Below are 22,971 nucleotides of genomic sequence, written 5' to 3'. Positions count from 1 at the left end.
TGAGCGAAGCGGCAAGACGCAGCACAACCCCACACCCACCCCCAGCCCGGGAGTTCGCCCAAGGGCCGGGCCTGGATCCGGCGCCCATAGAAGCCCTACGGGAGTCCTAGGGGGCGGGCGGGCTCGCGGAGGGTGGGCTGCGGTTCCCGGGCGCGCTCCAGGGGCGGGGCCAAGAGCTGGGCTGTCCCGGGGCGGGGCGTTCCGGGGGCGGGCCGGGCGTCTGTGTTTGTTGCACCGTGTCAGTTACATTGTAACAAAAGTGGTGCAGCCGCTGCTCCGGCCAGCATCCTAGGCCCGCCCGCAGCCAGCTGTCGCCGACATGGAACCCGTGGCCAGCAACATCCAGGTCTTGCTGCAGGCGGCGGAGTTCCTGGAGCGCCGCGAGAGAGGTGAGGAAGAACCCTTGGTCGGACTCCAGGCGGCGACCTCGCTGACACTGGCCTGGGCTGGACTTGGCTCCCAACTTGGATGCATGGCCTTAGGGCAGTAGTCCTGGGGCACCCCCGCCCTCAATTTAGGGGTCCGCGGGCAGTGGGGCTGGAGGGGGTGGGGAAATGGCCCTGTAGCCAAAAGCCCCTCCCTGACCGTGCCGTGCCAGGGGATCCCGCTGGAACTAGCCCCAGCCTGACGTGGGCGGGGGCTGTCTCTCGCAGAGGCAGAGCATGGCTATGCGTCCCTGTGCCCACACCGAAGTCCGGGCCCAGTCCACAGGAGGAGGAAGCGGTCTCCCCAAGCTCCTGGCGCGCTGGACAGTGGGCGGTGAGGAGGGCCTGGGGCAGCGGGGAATGGGGGGGGGATGGACGCCATCCTTCATCGGACCCCTCCACTGCCACCTTCCTCCTTATTGCTCGCATCTTCTGGGCCAGGTACCCTGCTCTGAAGGCATTCAGACACCTCCTGCCGTTTCCCCATCCCCCAAACACACACTCTTCGTTCAAGGACTATTTCTCGAGGACCCCTGATGTGTTTGGAACGGTGAATAGTTCTGGGTCCTGCTTCCACTCACACTCCTAATACACCACATATCAAACCACTCGCTTTCCCCCACAGGCTTTCTCCTTTTCTCTCCTACTCTCAACCCTTTGCACACTGTTCCCCCCAATTTGAATGCCTCTCCCCCCACTACCCATTTTGGGCAACTTGTGTTGCTGGGCTCAGCTCACATGTCACCTGTTCAGGAAGCCCTTCCTGATTGCTGCTAAGGGGCCTCCTTTGGACCCCACAGTCACCTGGGCAGGCCTCCTGTCTCTGCCTCTGCCTGGGACTCAGGTGCCTGAGGCCAGCACAAGGTCCCCACAGTGGGCTAGTTTGGGATACACATCTGTAGTGAATTTTGAGGCCCTGGGACTGAAGGTGTGGGCAGTAGCTGACACCCCCTCACCCCATCCTCCCTGGCATTGGCAGGTCTGTGCACAACGAGCTGGAGAAGCGCAGGTGAGTCCCAACCCTGCCCTGATAGCACCAGGCCCCAGGAATTGCCTCCCTCTGGCCTTCCCTCCCCTGCCGTCCCTCATCTGGCCAGCAAGCCTGGGCTGGCACTGCCCTCTAGACCCCTTCCCCCACAGGAGGGCCCAGCTGAAGCGGTGCCTGGAGCAGCTGAAGCAGCAGATGCCCCTGGGGGCTGACTGTGCCCGATACACCACACTGAGCCTTCTGCGCAGGGCCAGGATGCACATCCAGGTAAGAAGCTACTCTGGCGCCCCAGGGCCAGCTTGCCAGGATGCTTGGAAAGGGGTAGTAGGGAGGGGCTGGGTGGAACTGGGGAGAGAGGTCTGAGGTGATAGCCCAACTGCCTGACATTGGACAGTTCTCTGTGCTTTTAGTTTCCAAATTTGTTAAGTAGGAAGAAAAGCAGAAAATAACTCAGGATTGTTCTGAGGCTTTAAGCAAGTTCCTCCAATAAAAGTTCACTTGTTATTACAGCAATTATTACTTGGATCCCAACTGTGAGACCCTGAGCGAGTTATGTAGTCTCTCTGGACTTCATTTCCTCCTCTGTATGGGGGGCATTCTGTGAGGGGTCATGTGTAAGGGTCCCTCGGACTGGAGAGGGCTGTTTCTTGCTCTTCCTCTCCCCCATCCTTGAAGGCCTCCTGTTCTCAGCGGTTGGGTGAGGGGCGGGGGGGTGTCCCAACGCTGCTTTGGGAGGCAGCTCCAGAGGCCAGGAGGGGGAAAGTACCAAGAGGACGCCAGTGAGCCACCCTCCCAGGGCTCTTGCTGCTGCCCGGGCTGAGCTCAGCGCCCCCTGATGGATGGGAGTGGGGTGTGCTGACTCAAGCACAAGGCAGCTCCACAGAGTGGGGATTAGAAGGGACTTGGAAACAATAGAGGCCTCTTCCTGCTCTCCTGGCCCTTTTGACAGAGGAAGAAATGGAGGCAGAGCCGGCTGATGAGAGGCAGATTCAGAACCGAGGCCTAGGTCTCCTGACTTGCATTCTTTTCTTCAACAAGTGAGCACCTGCTCTGCCAGGCCCTGTTGTGGGCACAGGGGGCAGTGGCAGAGACAGATGGAGGTGCCATGCAGCAAATAAATCGTGGTGTGGAAACTGTCAGCACTGTCCCAAAGGTGCCTGCATTCTCCTCATTGTGGCTGAATAACACCCTGGCCAGATAGGCGGCTCCAGTTTCTCACATGGAGTTGCTGATTTGGTTCCTGGAGGGATGATGTGTGACCTTGGGTGCTGGCTGGCCCGTGGGCAGGACCTAGGGATTGCTCCTTCCTTGAAGCCCCATCACCCCTCTCCTGGACTCCCTGCTTCCTGTTTTGCCTCCACCTGGCTGCCCTCCCCACCTTGCCCTAGAATGTTCTTTTTTTTTTTTTGCGGTACGCGGACCTCTCACTGCTGTGGCCTCTCCCGTTGAGGAGCACAGGCTCCGGACGTGCAGGCCCAGTGGCCATGGCTCAAGGGCCCAGCCGCTCCATGGCATGTGGGATCTTCCCGGACCGGGGCACGAACCCGTGTCCCCTGCATCGGCAGGCGGACTCTCAACCACTGCGCCACCAGGGAAGCCCCCTAGAATGTTCTTTGTACCACATAGATCTGTCCAGGTCTGCCTCCTGCTGAAAACCTTCCATGGCTCCTGACAAGGACAGTTTCAGTTTCTTTCTTCCTGTGATACTCAAGGCCCTTCACAACACAGGCCTTGCCACTGGTCTCATCTTTCCCCATTCCGCACCAAAAAAGCTGAACTCTCCATGCTTTTCCCATTTTCTCTCTGCCTGGATGCTTCTTCCTCCCCTATCTTTGCCTGGGCAGCTCTTATTCATTCATCTACTCCCAGTCCAAATGCCCCCTCACCCAATTCTCCCCTTCTTGCTGACTGAATGCAGGCTTCCGTCCATTGAGGACCCTGATGGGAGAACCCTTGGTCCTCCAGTCCCTGGAACTCAGGGCTGGCAGAGCTTGCGTGGGGGCAGCAGAAGGGGACTAATGCTGAAGACTTAGGACTCCTGGGAGGGTCTTGAGGAGTTACAAACTGGTAGCCTTTGTTTGGTCTGTAGTTTTCTAAAAATTTAAATTAGTTGGCAGCACTTAAAAGGACATTTGACATGAAAAAATGTGATCTCCCTGCTTCTCTTTAAAAAACTGGGCGATCTGGCAACACTGGGCCTGTTTCCATGTGGCAGTAATTGGCCTGGGCCACTGCCTTGAGCCTTAGTATGCACTCGCTGGTGTGCCCCAGTCCCCCACAGTCCCTGTTGCCTGACACCAGACACTCCACTCATTCACATCACTTGACTGGGCCCCGAGGGCCTTTGAGATTGTGGTGCCCTCCCTTCCCCACCCATCTGGACAGACTTCCTGGGCCATTTACATGGGACAGAAGGGCAGGAGGGCCTAGCTTCCTGTAGGATGTGGGAGCGACCCTCTGGGGCCCAGATCTAGTGAGCCCGTGTGGAGCAAGCAGTCACCACGTGGCCAAGGTTCGCCGTTAAGTGGTGTTGGGCTGAGGCCCGAGACCCCAGGTAGCTGACCCCAGCCCCTTGCTCCCTCGGATCTGCAGAAGCTGGAGGAGCAGGAGCAGCGGGCCCGGCGGCTCAAGGAGAAGCTGCGCAGCAAGCAGCAGAGCCTGCGGCAGCAGCTGGAGCAGCTCCGGGGGCTGGCCGGGGCGGGCGAGCGCGAGCGGCTGCGAGCAGACAGCCTGGACTCCTCAGGCCTCTCCTCTGAGCGCTCCGACTCAGACCAAGGTAAGTGCCCTCAAGCGGAGGGGTCGAGTGGGCTGAGTGGCCCAGGTCCCCTGACTGGCCTGCTCCCCGTGCAGAGGAGCTGGAGGTGGACGTGGAGAGCCTGGTGTTCGGGGGCGAGGCTGAGCTGCTGCGGGGCTTCAGCGCGGGCCAGGAGCACAGCTACTCACACAGCAGCAGCACCTGGCTATGACCCTCACCTCCTGGAGCGACCTCTGCCCTCAGCCCACCCTCTGCTCTGCCAGGCTGGAGCCCTCACCAAGCCTCCAGGGCTGCTCAGAGTACTGCTGGAATGGACTAAAAGGACCGTGTGGGAACAGGTGCTCCCCGTACCTTGCTGCTGGCTGCTGGCAGTCCCACCTAGGATGGGGCGCCGAGCCCCCCTGAGCCCTGCAGGGCAGGCAGCTTGGGCCCAGGCCACCCTTCCAGGCGTTTTTTGTAGCACTTGGCTCTGCTGTCCACAGGGGCAGGAAGCCTCTTGGGTCCTCATGTTCCTTCCTAAACAAGGGCCCCTGGCCTTTGCCCTCCACATACTATATTTTCATTAAAAGCCTCTTTCTTAACTTCCTGTCCATGGTCTTGCCTGGTGAGAATGGGGGAACTCCCAGCCACAAACTGGAAAAGAGGAAATGAGATCCATAGCCACCATAAACACTGCTGTCCACACCGGGCAGTGCCCCTTTACTCCTCACAACTCGGAGGCCTCAGTCCCTGTCTGTCACAGTGGGACTGAGGCTGAGTGACGTGACCCGCCTGAGGTCCAAAGCCAGGAAACAGTTGAGTCAAGATTTGAACCAAAGCTTTCTGACTCCAGAGCTGGGGCCAACTGAATTCAACAAGTATTTATTGAGTGCCTGTTATGTGCAAGATTTTGTTTCAGGTACTTGGGACACATCAGAAAATAAAACAAAGGTCCCTGCCCTCATGGAGCTTACAGTCTAGCGTTTATGACCACTTCACCTGGACGTGACCCTGCGCAAGTCACTGTACCTCTATCTTCAGCCACCTGATGCAGGAATAAGCAGGCCCAGCTCAGACATGGGTAACGGCCTGGTGTGCTGGAGAGGCCAAACAACACACCCACCCCCAGCCCACCACCCAGACAGCAGACAGGGCTGGAAGCTGACTTTTAATAATAAAGTACAAGGAGGAAAGAGCACAGGGACTGGAGCAAGTGGTCTGCTGTGCTGTGGCCCCAGGGCCTGGGCTGGCTACACAAACTGCTGCTGCTGCTGCTGCTTCTTGGTGGCTGCCTTGCTGGCAAGGTCCTTGGCCTTCTCTGTAGCTGCCAGTGCCGTTTCCTTGGCCTTCTCCTTGGCTTCCTTGGCTGTTTCAACAAGGGTTTTGGGAGGGGCCTCACCTGGAGCAAAGGGTGGGGACTGGTTTCAAAGAATGCCAAGACCCACCTAAATCACCTCCCAGGACATTCATCTCCTGTGCACCAGGCCCTGAAGGAAATACCCAGGGTACAGATGAGTTGCTCAGAGTAGGGTGGTGACAGCTCCAGGCTCCAGCCCAGGCAGGGCAGTTAGGACTTGACTCAGCCTCTGCCTGTGTGCAGAACCCTCACCTTGCAGCTTGGCCAAGATGTATTCAAAACCCTTCATAGTCTTGGTCACGTTGCTTTTGAACCGGGCGAGACCAAATTCCTGGCAAAAGATGAGAAGGGGAAGGATTCTGAGCTGCCCACTGAACCCCAGCCTGGACTCTCTGTTACATGCCCTGGGCCCCAGAGCCCCAGCACCACAACAACGCTGCTCACCTGGACAGCTCTGGAGACGCCGAACAAGCTAGAGGAGACCCAGGCTTCCCGGCAGATTTCGGTCCAGCCGCTGTTATCAGAGTTCACACGGTAAACACATCGTTCCTCTACCACCTGTGCAGGCAGTCAAGCCAACCACAATTGTGTGGGAGTCCTTCACTTTGCCAGCTTGCACATAAATTTGATTCCCTGCCTCTTTTCACTAGGGAAAGCAATAAAATGAAAACCGATTCCTTTCCCTTACTGTATTCCCAAGCTGCACTTTGGGAAGAGAGTAAGAAGATGAAAAAAAGTCATTTTGCTCTCTAAAAACCTCTCTTCTGACCCTTCAAACGAAAAGCTACATGGACTCTTGAGATCAGCAGAGGGCCTTCCAGCTCCATCCTGGATGTTTTGTACCTTTACATCTAGACATGTGTGGTGTTTTCAACCTGGCTTCCACCCACTTTGGCCCTTGAGCTCCTGACAATCCAAAAAAAAAAGAAAAATCCGGCAACCACCACAGCTCATTATCAGAGAGGAGAAAGTGGACCTGCACTTCCAAGAGAAACACTTAAGACACCTGTCACAGCTGGACTGAAAGACATTTCTTAGAGCTGGATCTTTTCTTTGTAATTTACAAAACACAGTTGTAGCGCCCTCAGGGCAGTCAGCTGTGAGGCCCTCAGATAACTCAGGGGCAGAGCATTAAGCTGCCTACTCACTCTGTGACTTCCCCTCTCTGGACTTCACTTTCCTCTTTGCACAATAGAGAGTAATACCCACCTCCCTGTGTTATTGTGAAGATTAACTGAGAAAGAAAATAACAGTTCTCTGGAAGCTTTTAGGGTACTCACAGGTGAGAAGATACTGTAGGATGTTCCTTAAACCAAACCACAGGTTTTCAAGCCTTTTTTATTTTTTTTAAAGCAAAGGTATATGCAACCCTTGTCCCCTGAAATCTCAGGCAGAAATCCACTACATAAGACAGATAAAAGACTCTAGTCAAACTGGTGCAAGGGGCCCAGATCCTCCCCCTCTAAGGTACATGCAAGGTACCCTTTATGGCTTGACAGATTCCTGTTTGAAAACCACTGCCTCCCTCCGTCCCTCAGCATCATGCCTGTGGCCCAACCTGCACACATGCCAGGCACAGTGTGAGTGCTCTGCATTTAGTACTTACAATGACTCTGTAAAACAGATAACCCCCTCCACCACTGTATGAATGAGTCAAAACACAGGTCCAGAGAAGATGACCAGCTGAAGAGATCATCTGAGTTTGTACTCTAGCGCCAACACTCCTCAGATCTGCTTGGATCATAGAAGCTCCCTCATGGCTCCCTAGCCACATGTACCTGGAGCTCTCTAGTTCTGGGGGAACCAAGAGGGAGGGGTCTCACCATCAGCCGCGCATGGTTGATGTTCCAGGTGAAGGTGGTCATGGTCTGGTTCTGTGGGTCCACAATAGAATCCTCCAGGATGTACACTGAGTGAGCAACATTGGCAGGAAATAGTCGCTCAGCCCAGCGGGGCATCCTGTTCGTCTTGGTCAGGAGTCGCCGGGACAGGAGCTTCTGGTCAGGGGTCACCTCCCGGTGCACTATGTCTTCCGTCAAGACATGTTTGCTGCAGGTGTCAGGGTGAAGGTGACCCTCAGAAGCCTGGCCCTAAGAGACTGCCTGTTGGGGTTCCCATCTGGAGCCTCCAGGTCCAGAATGGCCATGACTTTCCCCAAACTTGCAGAGTGATCTGTGTTGTGGCTCAGACCTGAACTAGAGTCCCTTGAGCCTAACCCAGGGCAAATTCCAACTCCCGCCTCCTCGCTGACCTGGATTCCTAGGCCTTCCAGCAGGGCTGGACCTCATGATTTATTGCACCACTGGAGAGCGTCATGGCAGAGAAGTAGACAAGCGCCCGGATTTCCAACCCCAAGATCCCTCCCCAGCTCCGGTGCCGCCGCCTCTTCCTGTCTCACCACCCTGAGATGAGAGAACCTTTCACTAGGGCCTCAAGTAAACTACTGCCCAGACCCAGCCTCCTTCCAGTACTAGCCTGGCCGCTTCCCCGATAGGTCCTCTCGTCCTAAACGTGGCCACGGCTCCGGCGATCCCCCCACTCGAGGTCGAGTCTTTCCCGGCCCCCACACTCCGATCTCCAAACAGCGAGGTGGGAGGGTTGCTCTTTCCAGGGCCACGTACCTATAGGGATTCGGGTACCGCTGCCAGAAGGCAGCGAACACTTGGTCCCAGGAACTCCGGAGCACGCTCTGGCCCAGGAAATACTTCACCATTGTCCAGGCCGGGCGGGCTCAGTGCCCGCGCAACATCAGGGGTGCGGAGCCCGGGGGGCACGCGGAGACCGGGCTGGAGCTCGACGCTCGGCCGCCAAGCTAGCAGCTCAGTCACTCCAGCGCCGCACCCAAAGAGGCGCCACCGCCGCCATGAGGATTTGTCTGGCCGCGCGCCACTTCCGGCGCAGCCGCGCACTGCCCACCTCTTCCGGCGCCTGCCCACGTGACCGGGCGGCCCCGCCTCCCCAGCCTCTACCTCCTCCCCCGACGCGGGAGTCGCGGTGCTCCGGGCCGGAGCCAGGTTGGAGGGACCCTTCCCAGGCTCTGTGGGGAAACCGTGCCGGAGCGGCCCCTAAGCCGGGCGGGCAAGCGAGTAGCGTAGCGAGCTAGCGACCCGGACGCCGGCGTTGAGTGCGCTTCCCCGCACGCTCCCAGGCCGCCCCGGGTCCTGGGCTCTCAGAAGGAGGATCAGCACCCGGGGCCGAAGAGCGGGGGCGGACGGAGGCGTTGCTGTAGCTCAATATCGTCGCGGCGTCTGGAGCCTTAGATTGGCGGCTGGGGTCGGGGACTGAGGCTCGGGCGCTGCCTTTCGTAGTGGAGATCCGGTTTGCCTCCCGCCCCCGCTCAGGACCCTGAAGCGGGTGAGGCAGCCCCGGGAGCATGAGCGGGCAGCGTGTGGACGTCAAGGTGGTGATGCTGGGCAAGGAGTACGTGGGCAAGACAAGCCTGGTGGAGCGATACGTGCACGATCGCTTCCTGGTGGGGCCCTATCAGAACGTGAGTGCGCCCGACGCGGCCCAGCACGGGTGGGAGGGGGCTAACCCGCATCCGAGGCCCTGATTGCTTCCCCTTGGTTGCAGACCATTGGGGCCGCCTTCGTGGCCAAGGTGATGTCCGTCGGAGACCGGACGGTGACTTTGGGTATTTGGGTAAGTTCTCTGGGCAAGTCCTGGGAAAACCCATTCCTGAGGAGGCGTAGGTCCTGCCTATTACTGGCTGACTTGTGGCCTCACAGGCCATTTCTGTTCTCTAGACCACAGTTTAAAAACGGGGTCTGGAGAACGTGGCATTAGTTTGCAGTTTTGGGGAGTAGCTCAGCAACTCAGGCCAGGGCTGAGCCTCCCCCTGCCCTTCAGGACACAGCAGGCTCTGAGCGCTATGAGGCCATGAGCCGAATCTACTATCGGGGCGCCAAGGCTGCCATCGTTTGCTATGGTAAGGATGGTTTTGGCCTGTTTCTCAAACAAGAAGGGGAGGGTGCCAGGCTGGCATTACAGAACAGCTTCTGACCCTTGGTTGTGTTTCCTGCGTGTCCCACACCAAGACCTGACGGACAGCAGCAGCTTTGAACGGGCAAAGTTCTGGGTGAAGGAACTGCGCAACCTAGAGGAGGTAGGTGGCCCGACCTCACCATAAGACGAGACGGGCTGGGGATCTGGTGGTCCGAGGGGGGTGACCCTCACCTTGTCTTCTGCTCCAGGGCTGTAAGATCTACTTGTGTGGCACCAAGAGTGACCTGCTGGAGGAGGACAGGCGGCGCCGACGTGTGGACTTCCACGACGTCCAGGACTATGCAGACAGTAGCTGCTCCTTAGCTCCCTAGGGCTGGGGGAGGGAAGTGGCTACTTGGGTGGGTCACAGAAAATAGGGACTGCCTTGGCTACCATGGCAAGATCCTCCATGGGAAGACTTTCTCTGGCCTCCCTGAATCTGTGGGGTTCAGAAGATTCCCTGTACTGCTAGCCTTCCCCTTTGTCTGTGTCCACCTAATTCTCAGGTATGAGGCTTTAGACACTTCTCTTTACAGATATCAAAGCTCAGCTCTTTGAAACATCCAGCAAGACAGGCCAGAGTGTGGGTGAGTGCTGTCCTGGGCCTCACAGCAGAACACGCAAGGGCAACAAGGGAGACAGAGAAAAGCCTAGAGGGCTGGTTACTTGGGTGATCCCAGGGCCACTGGCATTTGATCCTCACCTATCACCCTTTTTCCTGCCAGATGAGCTGTTCCAGAAAGTAGCAGAGGATTACGTCAGTGTGGCCGCCTTCCAGGTGATGACAGGTGTGTCCTTCCCTAGCTCCTGTGGAGACTTCCTCTAGGCCCACAGCATCTGGCCCCCTTCATGAGTTACCTGATCCCCCAATAGAATGATGCTGAGCTGCCACCTCTCTCTCTGACAGAGGACAAGGGCGTGGACCTGGGCCAGAAGGCAAACCCCTACTTCTACAGCTGTTGTCATCACTGAGTCACCACTCACCTGGCCTGGGGGAATTAAAGGAATTCCCCCAGAGAGGCTGGACCTAGCTTTTGTCTGGGCTTGGGTGATCACACGTCTGAGCTACCCTGGGTCCCCATGGCGGCAGAGGTGGCACCTGCCTGTGCTGGCCCATGGAACGGAGGCAGCATTTGGGCTGACTGATGGGCACAAGGAGGGTAAGGGCTGATTTGGACCCCAGGCTTCTGCCCTGGACAGCACTTGTGTCTACAAATTATTTAAGTGGCTTCTGATTTGTAAATAAAATCAATGCACTGTGAATCACACTCAACCCCTTTCCCTGCTGTGTGGATTGGGTGTCAAGATACCTAGTACTTTCTGGGGCCACCTGGCGGCCCTCGCTTCCTATATCAAGGCTCCTCTTAGCTCTTACTTTCCTTTGGAAACCAACTGGCTTCACCCCAGGGTTGCAGTGAGATAATGGAGAAGCAGAAGGGCCCTTTCCTATTCCTTAGTGGGGGAAAAGGTAGGGCGAGAAGCTGGGGTTGGGGCAGTGCAAAGCTCACACTTCCTTCTTGGTGCTAAGAGCAAGGAAGGCACTGAAGTAGTATCCAGAGATCAAAGGATCAAGCACTTCTACCTCAGACTGGTTGGCTCTACTGCACCTCTGTCATGTCTAAGTCCATGAGTCATGCCTGTGGCTCAGATCCTAAGCTTCCTAGCAACACCCTATAATGTGGCTTAACAGAAAAATCATAGGTTCTGCAAGACTTAGAAAGGTTTTATGGATCCAGATTGGGATCCAACTCAGCTACTCAGAAAAGGGACTTAAACTTGGCCTGTGTTTCTCATCCGTAAAATGAAGTGACCACTACCCAGTTCAGGACTTGAAGATCATGAGTGAAAAGTAACTGTAGGACTAAATGCTTGTCTTCCCACACTCTTCCCTGGGGTAGAAAGTTCAGGACTAAGTCAGAAGGGAAGCAGATTCCCAGGGGTTCCTGAAAGTGTATTTTTGGGCCTTGGACGTCCAGATATTTCTGAAGAATCAGATGTTACTGTAGACAGGACCAACCCTTCAACCAAAAGGAAGCATATGGCAGCCTTTTCTGTTATGGGATGCTCAGCCCCTTTGCCTCACTTTACCATTTTAGGCCTAGGCTGAGTCCTCTGCAGTGCCCAGCACCTGCTCTAAAAAACTAAAAACTTGGCCAAAATGTCTAGACTCACACTCAGAAAGTGCTTTGGTTCCACTTCCTTTTTAAAAACCTCAAAATACCCTTCCTTCGTGGGTGATGGAGGCTTCCTGTGTAGGGACTGAAACTGATGCCAGCCACTCACAAAAGCAGCAGAAAGACATTCTGACAGCTGTGGCTACTGGGAGGAAACCCACACCACTCCCATGAGGTGCTTGGAGGAAGGGCTCAGTTCCGTGTCCCTGGGAACTACCTCAGGGGCTGGCTTCTGCTCTCACCCCAAACCCATCCTCCCTCCTGTTAGGCTACATCTCCCCACGGACAACAAAACAAAACACAGGGCAAGGGCCATAAGAGTAAAGTTAAACTTTACTTTACAGTAATTTTTTTCTATATACAAAGAATTACAGTACATGTTTATGGGGACTCCTAGCACAGGGCTCCCCTCTTTTTCACTAAGAGTTCCACTTATCACTGACAATCTATTGGGGTGAAGGGGGGGCAAAAAAAGTGATGGACCTCAGCTGACACCCCCTCTGCCCCTTTCTTAAAAATATAAAGATAGATCTCTATTGTCAGCTTGTTTTTTTGCCAAGACTTAGCTGCTCTTCCATGAGCTCCTGTGTGCTGCACTCGCCCGTCTTCAACACTCTCACCTACATGCACACACAGGCAGCACCCACCTCAGACCTAGAGACCACCTGTTCTCTGCCCCTACCCTGGAAGTCTAAAGCACCAGAACCACTCATTTCTGCTCCTAACTCCCTAGGCTCACCTCCTGTCCAAAAAGCTTTGCTCGATTTCCAGGGTGTTACACCTGAAGCCCTCAACAGCCTGATGTTTTGAGAGTCATGGGAAAGTAGCTCTAGAAAAGGGACCATATGAGTTTAACATGTGCTATTTTTGCTTATGTTGATAGGAAACATTTCTCCCCAGGCTGTGGATTTCTAATTAAAATAAACTCTTTCCACTTCCTTAAGAAATATTACCCTTAATCTTCATAAGCAATAGAGGTGCTCCCATGAGAGTGGAAGAGGTAGAGAGGGGCAGAAGGTAGCTGAGGGAGACCCCACACTTGGAGCTCTCTACCAACCTGTTCAGGCAGTGTGGACAGAGGCTATGGACAAGGTGACACCAGCCCTGAGAAACTCAATGGCCACCCTCATCTGGAAACAGCATCTCTTCCACCTCTGGACTGCACTGGACTATTTCAGGGTCAGATGCAAGATTCACCAAGGCTCTACCTTCCCCTCCTCTAATAAAGCCTCAAGGAAACTACATAAGATCTCTTCTTCCCAAACAGGAATCTGGGTTTCTCAAGTCACCAGTCCCTCAACCCTTGGCAGTGCTTATTTATACCAGGAAATTAGCACCATCATTGCATTTTTTTGTGTGTGTACAAAGCAATTACCTATTCTTTTTTTCAATTTATACTACAGCAACCTCTGGCCCTGCTGCACTAACTCTAGGAAGCTCAGCTGAGAGCTAACTGTCCACAGCCAAGGAAAGTCTCGTGCAGCAGCTACCCAGCTCTAAATGATCTGGAATGTCTAACACATGGAACAGCCCAAACATTATTCAGCAGGAAAAGGGGCTTGTGGCAGCTCCTTTCCTGCCATGATCTCAGAGAAGTAAGGACACTGGGCTACTCTGACCTCCTGACAGACCCCAAGAGGATGACAGTGTCCCCCAAAAAAGCCTTAGGAGAAAACCTGCTTTATAGGAGCTGATGGGGGGGGAAAAATCCATCCACATTTAGTGCTCTCCTGATTCTTCTCCACAGGGGAAGCTGCCAGGACCAGCCTTCCTTCCTGCCACTCTGTTCTCACGAGGCAACCTGGGAGTCCAGCTCCTGTGAGTAGACGCTACCAAGCCTGGAAAAGGATCGCTGATGCACTTCATGCCCTGACTGTAGTGTGGGGTGGAGGATGTAAAGAATAGAATAATTATTTTCATCAATGCTAAAGATGTAGATTTGGTAGTTGTTCAGAAGAGGATCAACACAGTGATTTAAATCACTTCAAACTCAGTAACTTCAGGGGGAAGCAGACATTTAAAAACTTGGATGCTTTTGTAGCAGTGACAACTATTTTGCTATTAGAATGGGTTTGCTCCAGTAGAGAAGCAAATGAGGCTTTGAATTCAAATTTCAACAGTTTCCATAATTTTTTCTGACTTAACAGGGCCAGGACAGGTATTAGTTCTCTAACTACCTATGGAAGCTATGGCTTCCCCCTCAGAAAGGCTTCCTGGGGAACTGGCTTAAAGGCAGCCGCTCTAGTGAGATCCTGATTTACAAGCACTTGGCCAAATGCCAAAATAGCATCCTACACAAAGATCAGGAGTTTCTAAGAGTAAAGATTTCCTTTTAACTGCCAAGTCACACCCCCTGGAGAAAAGGTCTCAGTATAGGTTCCAGGAGAATCCCCTAAGGATGGCAAGGTCACCCCCCGCAAAGGGTCATGCAAGAGTCTCACTTCCCAAAAGTCCTTCCGACTCTGCTTCTAATTGTATAGTGACTGCTTTCATGATGTTAACAATCTAGTATCAAATGCTATCAGTGGGCCTGAGAGTTGAACATCTAATTTCCAATCAACCTAAGAGAGTCTTACAATGGCCCTCATGAAAGCCAGGCTGGCTGTCCATCCATTTAAATAAACAGCTTCAGAAGTTGTTTCCTACGCAGGTCTGGAAGGAAGCTTTCCAGTGAATGGGAGAATGGAAAAAACTGAAACAAAACCACAAAGTGGCCCACCTTTCCCTCACTCCTTCCTGTCCTGTGAGACATATCTAGAGTGGCTGTCAAGTCAATTACCTACCAAAGCCTACGTAAGAGAAGCTCCTTCAGGATCAAACTTCTCCACTTAAAAATTTTACATAGCCTGCACACCCCACCCCCCAACAAAATTCACAGTTTATTTCATGAAACAAAGAGCTACGGTAATTTAACACACAACACAGTGGAAAGAGATTCTGACAGCGCAGTGCGGGTATCTTTTTCTGATCACAACTACAGATGACAGGAGAAAAAAAGGGCACAGGACTGGCACCAAGCAAATCCTACTCATACAACCTAAGAGAATAGGGAAAGGGACCTACTAGCTGCAGTTATATACTTATTATTCTCACACATGATAAATACTTAATATAATGAACTTTAATGTTCTGGGTGGATTTCTTTAAAAATATCTTTTCCATGGTTTAAAATTTTTTTAAAAGAAAATAAGATGCTTTGTTTTCTCTTCCTCTAAAACAAAGAGCTTTTCCTCTCTGATGATGTGGGAAGAGAGACAGGATGAAAGGGGAGAACTAGGCAGGTGGAATTTACAGAGGAGAGTCCGAGGTCTAAGTGAGATGCAAGAATAGGCCCCTAAACTCAGGGCAGCCCTGCCCAGCCTCATGCCTCTGCCTGAGTTCAAATGTCTCAACCCCAGAGACAGACTTTGGGAAATAAAAGCAAATTCTTTTTTAAATCTTTATATAAAGCGCAAATGCTTCTATAACAACAGTTGTTCCCTCCTTAGAAGTATGGGAGTAACCTCAATAGAAACTCAGGAGGAGGAAATTGGGACAAAATACAGAATCCTGTTGAGGGTGTAAAAGCCATAACTGAGACAGAAATGGCCAGGAGACCTTGGGGCCAGGAGATGGCCTGTTGACTAAAGCTGCTGGCTAAGTTGGCAAAGCAGAGAGGTAAACATGTTTGGTCTAGGGACAAAGAGGGGGTGGGTGAATGGGAAGGAACTGGCCAAACAGCAATTCCTGTTGGCAGTCAGTGAGCTGGGTGAATGGTAGGGCAGGGTAGCACCAACAGATTTCCCAGCCCTTGGGCCCCAGCTCAGGGCAGCAGTAACAGATAATCAGCAGTTATGAGGAGTCATTTCTTGGACTGGACATTGCTCTAAACGCCACATCTTGCCAGTCATGGGGAAGGGTTCTGGCTTGCCTTTGAGCTAAGTCAGCAGGCAGGTGTTCTCAATACAGAGCACAGCATTTCTCAGGAAGAGGGTGGTAGAATCCACTAGTGAAGAAGACTCCCTCCATTCAGGTAGGAGGGCAAAGGATCAGGAGAGAAGTAATTTCTTGCCAGGATCTGGCACTCTCCCTGAGCTGGTGGTGGATCTAGCCCAGAGCTTGCCAGAGATTCCCTAGGTCTACTGCCCGAGACTCTGAAATCTGAAAGCACCTGAGTGTTTGGGGGACAGGCATGGGGTGGGTTGATGTAAAAGGAGGAAAATCTGTAGAAAAGAAAGGTAAGCTTGCCAATTGCCTTCTTACACTGAGGGAAAGCTGTGTCCTCACAGAGCCCAGCCCCCCAACCAACTGCTCCACCAAGGACAGATCTTTAGACTCTCCAGAGCCCAGACAGAAGCAGCAGAGGCTGCCCAGCCAACAGGCCCTACCTGCCTATAGAGGAGACCTCCGCATGAATGTACACGCATGCACATACACACAGGCACACCTGACCAGGAGACACTCAAAACAACCACTTCTGGGGCCACAAAGGGCATGACAAAATGAGCCCAGAGCCCCAAGGCCCCTCAAACTTCCTGTTATTTCCTGGTCAAAGGTTCTTTAAAAATAACCTGGGAACCCAGGCAAGCATGTTAGGCTCACAGGGATCAGGTCTTATTTATCTCTGTATCTCCTGCCAGTGACTAGCACCAGGCCTAGCACACATGAATGTTCAAGAAATCACCACCGATTTGAATGGGTATCAGTTCCTCCCAAGGGTTCATCAGGTACCCTCAGTGGGGCTTGGTAGGGCTAGAGAAATAGCTTTGAGAGCCCCGCTACCTTCAACCTGACCAGTGGAATCGAATCCCATGCTTGACTCCAGAGTGGACTTTTTATTTCAAGTTCACCATGAGTAACGGTTGGGGGAAAGAGACCCGAGTCTGTCTGTCTCCTTGGCTGGGGCCCACTTGGATTTCCATACATGGTTCACACAACCACAAGCCCCCACTGGCTAATGTCGCAAGAGTTCTGAATGTTGGGATATAAGGAGAGAATATCAGTGGAAAAGTGTTGGGGTCTGTTTTTTAAGAGGGAAAAATAAGATTTTTCCCTTCCCCAAGAACCCTGGGGGCAGCTGGTCTGGTCATGTGGCATTTACTGGTATTATTTCTGTTCTGACTCTGCACACTTGTGACTGGAAGGAGCCTGGTTAAGAGCTGGAAGGGTATTTTGCTCTGATTTAGGGTCTTGCCCTCTTCCAAGAGACCAGCAAGTCTGTGCCAATGTCTGTGTGTTCCCAGAGGACCAGCAAGACTGTGCCAGTGTCTGTCCAGCCACCATGGGCCAGAGCCCTGGCCCTGGTGAGGCCTTGCCCAAGGCCCAGGGACTCTGCTCTGTGGTTGCCAACTTCTTCTCTTCAGTGGAGAGGGAGGATGGGGCCTTCCCAAGAGGCCTGAAGGACTGCCCACTCTTGGCAGCAAGTCCAGGTAGTTGCTGGCCTCCGGCCATCTGCTTCACCTGCTTCACCAGGCCTGGTGCTTGGCTGGGAGGCCCTGGGGTCTGCTCAGCCCCTGCAGGTGCTCTTCCTGAGGCCTGAGTTGCTGGCTCATACAAAAAAGCCTTGGCAGGGGGCTGAGAAAGAAGTCTGGCCTGGGTGAGTGATTTAACAGCTTGCCAGGAGTGCTCTGAAGGGGCCGCTGCTTTGCCCGGTGGCTGAAGGACAGGATCTGACACAATGCCTCTCTCAATGGCTCGTGACATCTGTCCCAGACCTTTGCTGGCAGGCCACGAGCTCGACTCCAACACTGGCATCTTCTCATCAACCTGTGGTGTGATCTCATGGGGAGAAGCTCCCCGTTCCTTCTGGCGAGGAGTTAGGTCTATGAGATCCATCACCAAAGCAGCTCTATTTTTTGACTGAGTATTCTGGTCCACAGGCCTCAGTGCTTTTTCTTTAGCTACCAGGGTCTGGACCACAGCTGATAGTACTTTGTCAGGAGGTGGGAGTCTCTGGGACAAAGAGGCATGGGATTTTTCAGAGGGCCTGTCTGAAGTCTGGGGTTTGGGACCGCTGGTGACTAGCAGTTTGTCTGGCTGCGGAAGTCTCAGGCCAGTAGGGACAGGGGTTTTCTCCAGTGACTGGGGCCTTGGGCTGGCAGCACCTATGGATTTATCCAGCCTTGGGTCAGCTGTCCCCAGAGGTCTTTCCAGTGGTTGTGACCTGACTGAGGGTGAGGAGCTTGGGCCGGTCACTGGAGAGGGTTTGTCAGATAGTTGGGGTCTTGGTCCTGCCATTGCAGGTGGCCTGTCCAATGGCTTCTGGCTGGATACCAAAGATTGGGGTTTGGTCCCTGACCCAGCAAGGTCCCTGACCCTATCTACAGGCTGGGGCCTGGAGTCAGTTCTATCAGGAGGCCTTTCAGGCAGCGGTGGCCTCTGACAAGTCCCTGCCAGAGCTTTTCTGGACAGCGACAGCGTCTGGTTGGTGTCAGCAGATGGCTTGTCCGACATCTTGGGCCCCTGAGCAGCTACTCCTGATGATTGCTCTGCCAGGTGAGTGCCTGGGCCTGGAGGCAGCGGTACTGTAGGAGGTACATACTCACGGATCTCCCCAGGTTCCAGAGGGTTGGGCCCACAGGGATCATGCTCAGTACAAGACAGACGCCCATCCAGTTTGGAGATGAAGAGCATCCCTTCCCGATGCTGCTTACAAAAGGAGCTGGGACACATCTCACAGAAGGAGGCTGCTTCCTTTCCGCAGATGTCACACTGATGCCAAGGACACTCCCATTTCCCTGAAAACACAGGTGTGAAACAAAGGCTTAGGAAAACAAGACATGCATATGAGATGGGTCATGGCTCTGGAACTAAGTCAAAGGAGTGATTTCAAACTGCTGCCTTCTGCAGAGAGCTCATGCCACTTGCCCACCTCCCCTCCCCCAGGATCTCAGCTTTACTTTCTGCAAAATGCATAAAAATAACAGCCAACTATCAAGTAGCAACTGAGCATCAGTTAAAACCCAAGCAGGAGTAAAAAACAACAAAAAGAACCCAAGCAGGAGTAAACCCTGATTTCTACAACTATTTCCAACAAGGAGAAAAGCAACACAATAAAACAAAACCCAAAGCTCCCCTTAGATGGAATGTGAAGATATTACTTTCATATTTTTACAAACTCCATTTGTCCTGTACAACCTTTAAATATTCAACCCTATGGGGAAAATCTCAGCCAATTAAACTGCTTATTTGGTTATTACTAGGAACAGGGAGCAGATACACAAAGGTGAAAAATGGAAGCAGATTTACCTTTGCTCAATGTTAAGTCTGGAAACTAGCACAAACTTTACCTGTGTTGTCCACACAGAATCAGCAGGAAAGACCCAAAGCCAACCCAAGCTGCTCTCTTTTACCCTCATTTCATGATACCCGAATCTCTGCCATGGATAGTGTTCCATCCCAGCTCCTTCCAAGTAAACTATGCTAGAGCTCACTCCTGGCTCATTGGCAAGATCAGTTCTATCACAACCTGTGCCAGCTACGGCCCTGAGTAATTGCTTCTGAAACAATTCCCCATTTCCATTTCCTGGCACTGAGGTCAGTGTTATGGCCTTGCCCCTACACTACCTTAGTTTCTATTATTTCATTACCCTGGCAACCACATATTGAAGGAAACCTAATTTGGGGACAAACTCCTGTCATTCCCACCTCTCTCTACGGGTTGCTGGGAGGATAAAATAACATAAAATGCTTGACAGAGTGAGTGAGTTTCTGTTCCCTTCTCTATAACCTAGGATTCTAAGCCTTTGTTGTCATTTATTTTGACACCTCTCAACACTATGCATGGGAAGACCAAAGGGCTCTGAGAATTCTGGCAGAGAACAAGGAGAACTCTAAATGGATTTTGGCACCAACCTGCTGGTCGCTTGGTTAGATTGAGACAGTCTGCATGGTAAACTTTGGGGCAGCCTGGCTTCTTACAGGAGACGAGCTGGCCAGCATCCCCACAGCTGAAACACTCATCCTCTCGCTCCTTTGTGATTTCACCCTGGGTCCTGCGCTTCCCCTGTTGCTTCTTCTTGAATTTCTTTGACTTTTCCTCTGTGGCAATGGGTTGATTCTAGAGGTCAAATATTGTCGACACATTAGTTGTATGATCTTGACCAGGTTAACTATCCTCTCTGAGCTTCAGACTCTCCTCTGGGAAGACACAGTCCTCATAGACTACTGTGAAGTTAAGAGAAAATGCAGGAAAAGCACTGGGCATATCATAGGTACCCAATGAATGGTAGCATGAATTTTATCTGGTATCAACTACTCCTACCACTTGAGCGAATTAAGAGAGAAATGTGCTGCTTTCTGTTGATACATAAGACTGGTATTAAAGATCATCCTTTAACAGTAAGTTTTATTTTTATTCTTATGTTTGTCTAATTTCAAAAACTAAGGAAGACTTCTCTGGGTGTATGTGTCACACACATTTCTTAACTTATTCAACAAACCTTCACTGAGCACTTAGTATGAGCCATGTGCTAGGAAGACACAGAAAACTAATTTGTGGCCCTTGCTCTTGACAAGCTATGCATCTTTACCTAAGTCAGTTTAGGTTCATGTCCACCACTCCCCAAGATAGATCCTGGTGCAGCCCACAGGTCTACTCTGTGCTCCCTGCAGACCACACTTGGTCATCAAAATGCATGGTTTTCATCACATTATTTATCTCAGCCTAGGAACATCCAGGACCAATCCAATTTATTGCCAGCCCACAGTGATCTCCTCCCATTTCTAAACTTCTGCTCCCGAATTTCCCTTTCACTGATTCATGTGTGAAATGCTACACAGACCCTAAAGATATAGAAACTGACATCCCTAGTGCACCTAACACCATTAAACTCTGTTACTATTTTAATTTATAGGGACTAAGTCAACCACACATCTTAAGGAACAAGACCATTTAACCAACTAACTAAACAAAATACAAAATCCAATATAAATTTTCTTATTTAATAAATAAAAGAATAATCACTGGGTGTTCTTCATTTATTATAGCTCAAAATGATTACCCTCTTTAGCTAGTGGTTTCCATGCTAATTTGCATTTTTCAGTTCTTAATGTTGACTTCACAATCAAACAAGCATAATGGGAAATACCCAATTGGAGTCACGGTGTAGTCTACTTTGCATCAAAATTAAATTTCAATTTTCAGCATGCTGTTACTTACGATAGAGAAATCTGGAAGCATCCAGATGTTCATCTATTATGGTTCATCCATTATATAAAAATTTAAACAGTCACTAAAAATGATGGTTATGAAAATTATGTAACAGCAAGGAAAAATGTATAATATTTAAGAATTATAAACAATTCTTAACAGTTATAGAATTATAATTCAGTTAAAGTACACATAAAAAACCAGGAAGTAAGATACAACAAAGTTTATACTGGTACATGGTTAAGATTAAGGGTCCTTAAAAAAAAAAAAAGTCCTATGTTTATCTACAGTCTTATAGTACATTTAGAATCTTAAATTCAATATCAGATTCTTTGATATCTTTAAAAAGGCAAAAAGAGACACAGAGACTGAGAATCTTTCTTAGGAAAGGTAAGATCAACTAAGACCAATAAAAGACATGGGAAGTAATCTACAGGTTCCTATTTTACAGCTTTATGTTTAAAAGGTACCTTTGGCCTTACACCCAAAAAGCCACTGCAGTTCGGAGCTCCACATTTGCAAACAGTCTTTCCATTCCCAAGACATTCTAGGTTGTAGTTGAAGGTAAGTTCAGTGCCTGCATAAAAGACCATGAAAATATTAATATCTATGGCTTTAATTACATTATTTCTCTATTAATCACAAAAGGCAGACTTCCAAGAGAACAGATGAATTTTTAAAAGAGGATTAAAAGGATTAACTCTAATCACACTGTATTATTAACATACTAATAAATCCTAATCATATAACATTATTAATGAGCTAATATAACTTAATAACAGAAAAACTTACATGACTTAACAAGTAATTTTTTTTTAAGATTTTTTTGATGTGGACCATTTTTAAAGTCTTTATTGAATTTGTTACAATATTGCTTCCGTTTTACCTTTTGGTTTCCTGGCTGCGAGGCATGTGGGATCTTAGCTCCCCGACCAGGGATCAAACATGCACCCCCTGCACTGGAAGGCAAGTCTTAACCACTGGACCTCCAGGGAAGTCCCAACAAGTAATATTTAAAATAACTTTTACTATAGATGTGTTAATCCCAAATTGTTTTTTATTTTTTTCTAACCATTCAGATTCAAAATATATTATTTCATTACCAAAAACAGACAAACAGCAATTTATTGTGCACTGATGTGCCAGGCACTGGGAAAGCAAGTATGAAGGAAACCTGTCATCTGTGCCAAGGTGAGTACATCTTACCAGGCAGCACTTAAGGGAGAGAGACATGTCAATACAGAATAATACCAGAGAACTCTAGACCACAAGACCTAAGCCCTGGCTATACATCCCAGTTACACCACAATCTAGCTGGCTGATTTGAGCCGAAGAGTACATTTATTAAATGCAGATAACAATCTCACAAGCTTACTGAGAATGACATAATGTACATAGCAGAAATTTGTAAACTTTAATAGGAGATGTACAAATTTAAGGTAAAAAAGTCCCCTTTCTGTCACAAGTGCATTTCATCAAAACTGAGAGCAAATAAATCACACATTCAAACTCAAAGCATGTTAGGGAAAGCCTAACAAATAGAAGAATTTTATACAGACATACAAAGAGGTTATCTCTGGGTGGGGGTCATGGCTTACCGTTAATGTACAAAGTGATAATTGTTCAGTCAAAATTGTCAAAACTTAGGAAGATTTCCCTTTGCAGAATGACAAATCTTCTACCAGTGAGACTAATTAATATATACAGTTTTTCATCTAATATTGGAAACAATTATTTTTTAATTTGGTTGAGCAAATTATAAAGCAGCTGGCTTATATTTAGGAGTTCATATGGTACAAATGCTAGAATCATTTGTGGCCTGGTAAGAGGCTCACATTGTGAGGAGCCTGTAGGAACCAAGACTGACCAAGGTAACAGCAGGGTCACATCTCCCCTCCCCACTGTGAACTTATTGTACTGAATGATGGGTAATTCTATTCACACTAATCTTATTTAAAAATTTATGAGCATATAGCTGAATTTTCATATATTTAATGTGCTTACAGTGCAACTCAACCACAAGATAGCAAGATACTTGGCATAACTTGCTGCTCACTCAGCATCCACTGTGTAAACAAAACCACACAAGGAGATAAATCAGAAGGTATCATCAGTGTGCATACAGGAAAGCCATTCTAGAAAACAGTCCAAAATACAATAATCTGCAATCTGGGGGATG

The 22,971-nt window shown here is 50.6% G+C and overlaps 4 protein-coding genes across 10 annotated transcripts in view; 2 read left to right on the top strand and 2 right to left on the bottom strand.

Moving 5' to 3' along the window:
• Positions 1–267: 267 nt before the first annotated feature.
• MXD3 (MAX dimerization protein 3) lies at positions 268–4,392 on the top strand. 2 transcript variants are annotated; one of them, XM_082650966.1, is made up of 6 exons: positions 268–389; positions 654–759; positions 1,405–1,434; positions 1,566–1,680; positions 4,006–4,189; positions 4,264–4,392. In XM_082650966.1, exons 1-6 carry the CDS (start codon positions 320–322, stop codon positions 4,377–4,379), a joined length of 621 nt encoding a protein of 206 aa, XP_082507092.1. In that variant the 5' UTR covers positions 268–319; the 3' UTR covers positions 4,380–4,392. The 2 variants fall into 2 exon arrangements, with proteins under 2 accessions (XP_082507092.1, XP_082507093.1); XM_082650967.1 differs by lacking the exon at positions 1,405–1,434.
• Positions 4,393–5,010: 618 nt separating this feature from the next.
• Positions 5,011–8,394, bottom strand: PRELID1 (PRELI domain containing 1). Its single transcript, XM_082652072.1, has 5 exons — positions 8,126–8,394; positions 7,328–7,553; positions 5,949–6,062; positions 5,757–5,835; positions 5,011–5,546 (listed from the first exon to the last, which is right to left on the bottom strand). The coding sequence occupies exons 1-5, from the start codon at positions 8,215–8,217 to the stop codon at positions 5,398–5,400; spliced, it is 660 nt and encodes a 219-aa protein (XP_082508198.1). The 5' UTR covers positions 8,218–8,394; the 3' UTR covers positions 5,011–5,397.
• A 78-nt stretch (positions 8,395–8,472) lies between these two features.
• On the top strand, positions 8,473–10,721 carry RAB24 (RAB24, member RAS oncogene family). Its single transcript, XM_082651931.1, has 8 exons — positions 8,473–8,994; positions 9,078–9,146; positions 9,354–9,432; positions 9,542–9,609; positions 9,698–9,797; positions 10,025–10,075; positions 10,214–10,276; positions 10,396–10,721. Exons 1-8 carry the CDS (start codon positions 8,878–8,880, stop codon positions 10,458–10,460), a joined length of 612 nt encoding a protein of 203 aa, XP_082508057.1. The 5' UTR covers positions 8,473–8,877; the 3' UTR covers positions 10,461–10,721.
• A 1,256-nt stretch (positions 10,722–11,977) lies between these two features.
• Positions 11,978–22,971, bottom strand: part of NSD1 (nuclear receptor binding SET domain protein 1) — a gene marked incomplete at its 3' end in the record, with an annotated part of 136,853 nt that continues 125,859 nt past the window's right edge. For 5 of the 6 annotated variants that reach the window (XM_082650799.1, XM_082650800.1, XM_082650803.1 and 2 more), the window contains 3 exons: positions 21,263–21,369; positions 19,496–19,700; positions 11,978–18,378 (listed from right to left, as the gene is read on the bottom strand). In XM_082650799.1, the coding sequence (XP_082506925.1) occupies positions 16,748–18,378; positions 19,496–19,700; positions 21,263–21,369 (1,943 nt within the window). The remainder of the gene's footprint in view (positions 18,379–19,495; positions 19,701–21,262; positions 21,370–22,971) is intronic. The other variant, XM_082650801.1, reaches the window with a different exon arrangement.

Source organism: Grampus griseus (assembly GCF_964374135.1).
Source record: "Grampus griseus genome assembly, chromosome: 3".
NCBI classification, from domain to species: Eukaryota; Metazoa; Chordata; class Mammalia; order Artiodactyla; family Delphinidae; genus Grampus; species Grampus griseus.
Note: the sequence above shows the minus strand (reverse complement) of the source record. Positions and strands in the feature narration are given on the sequence as shown.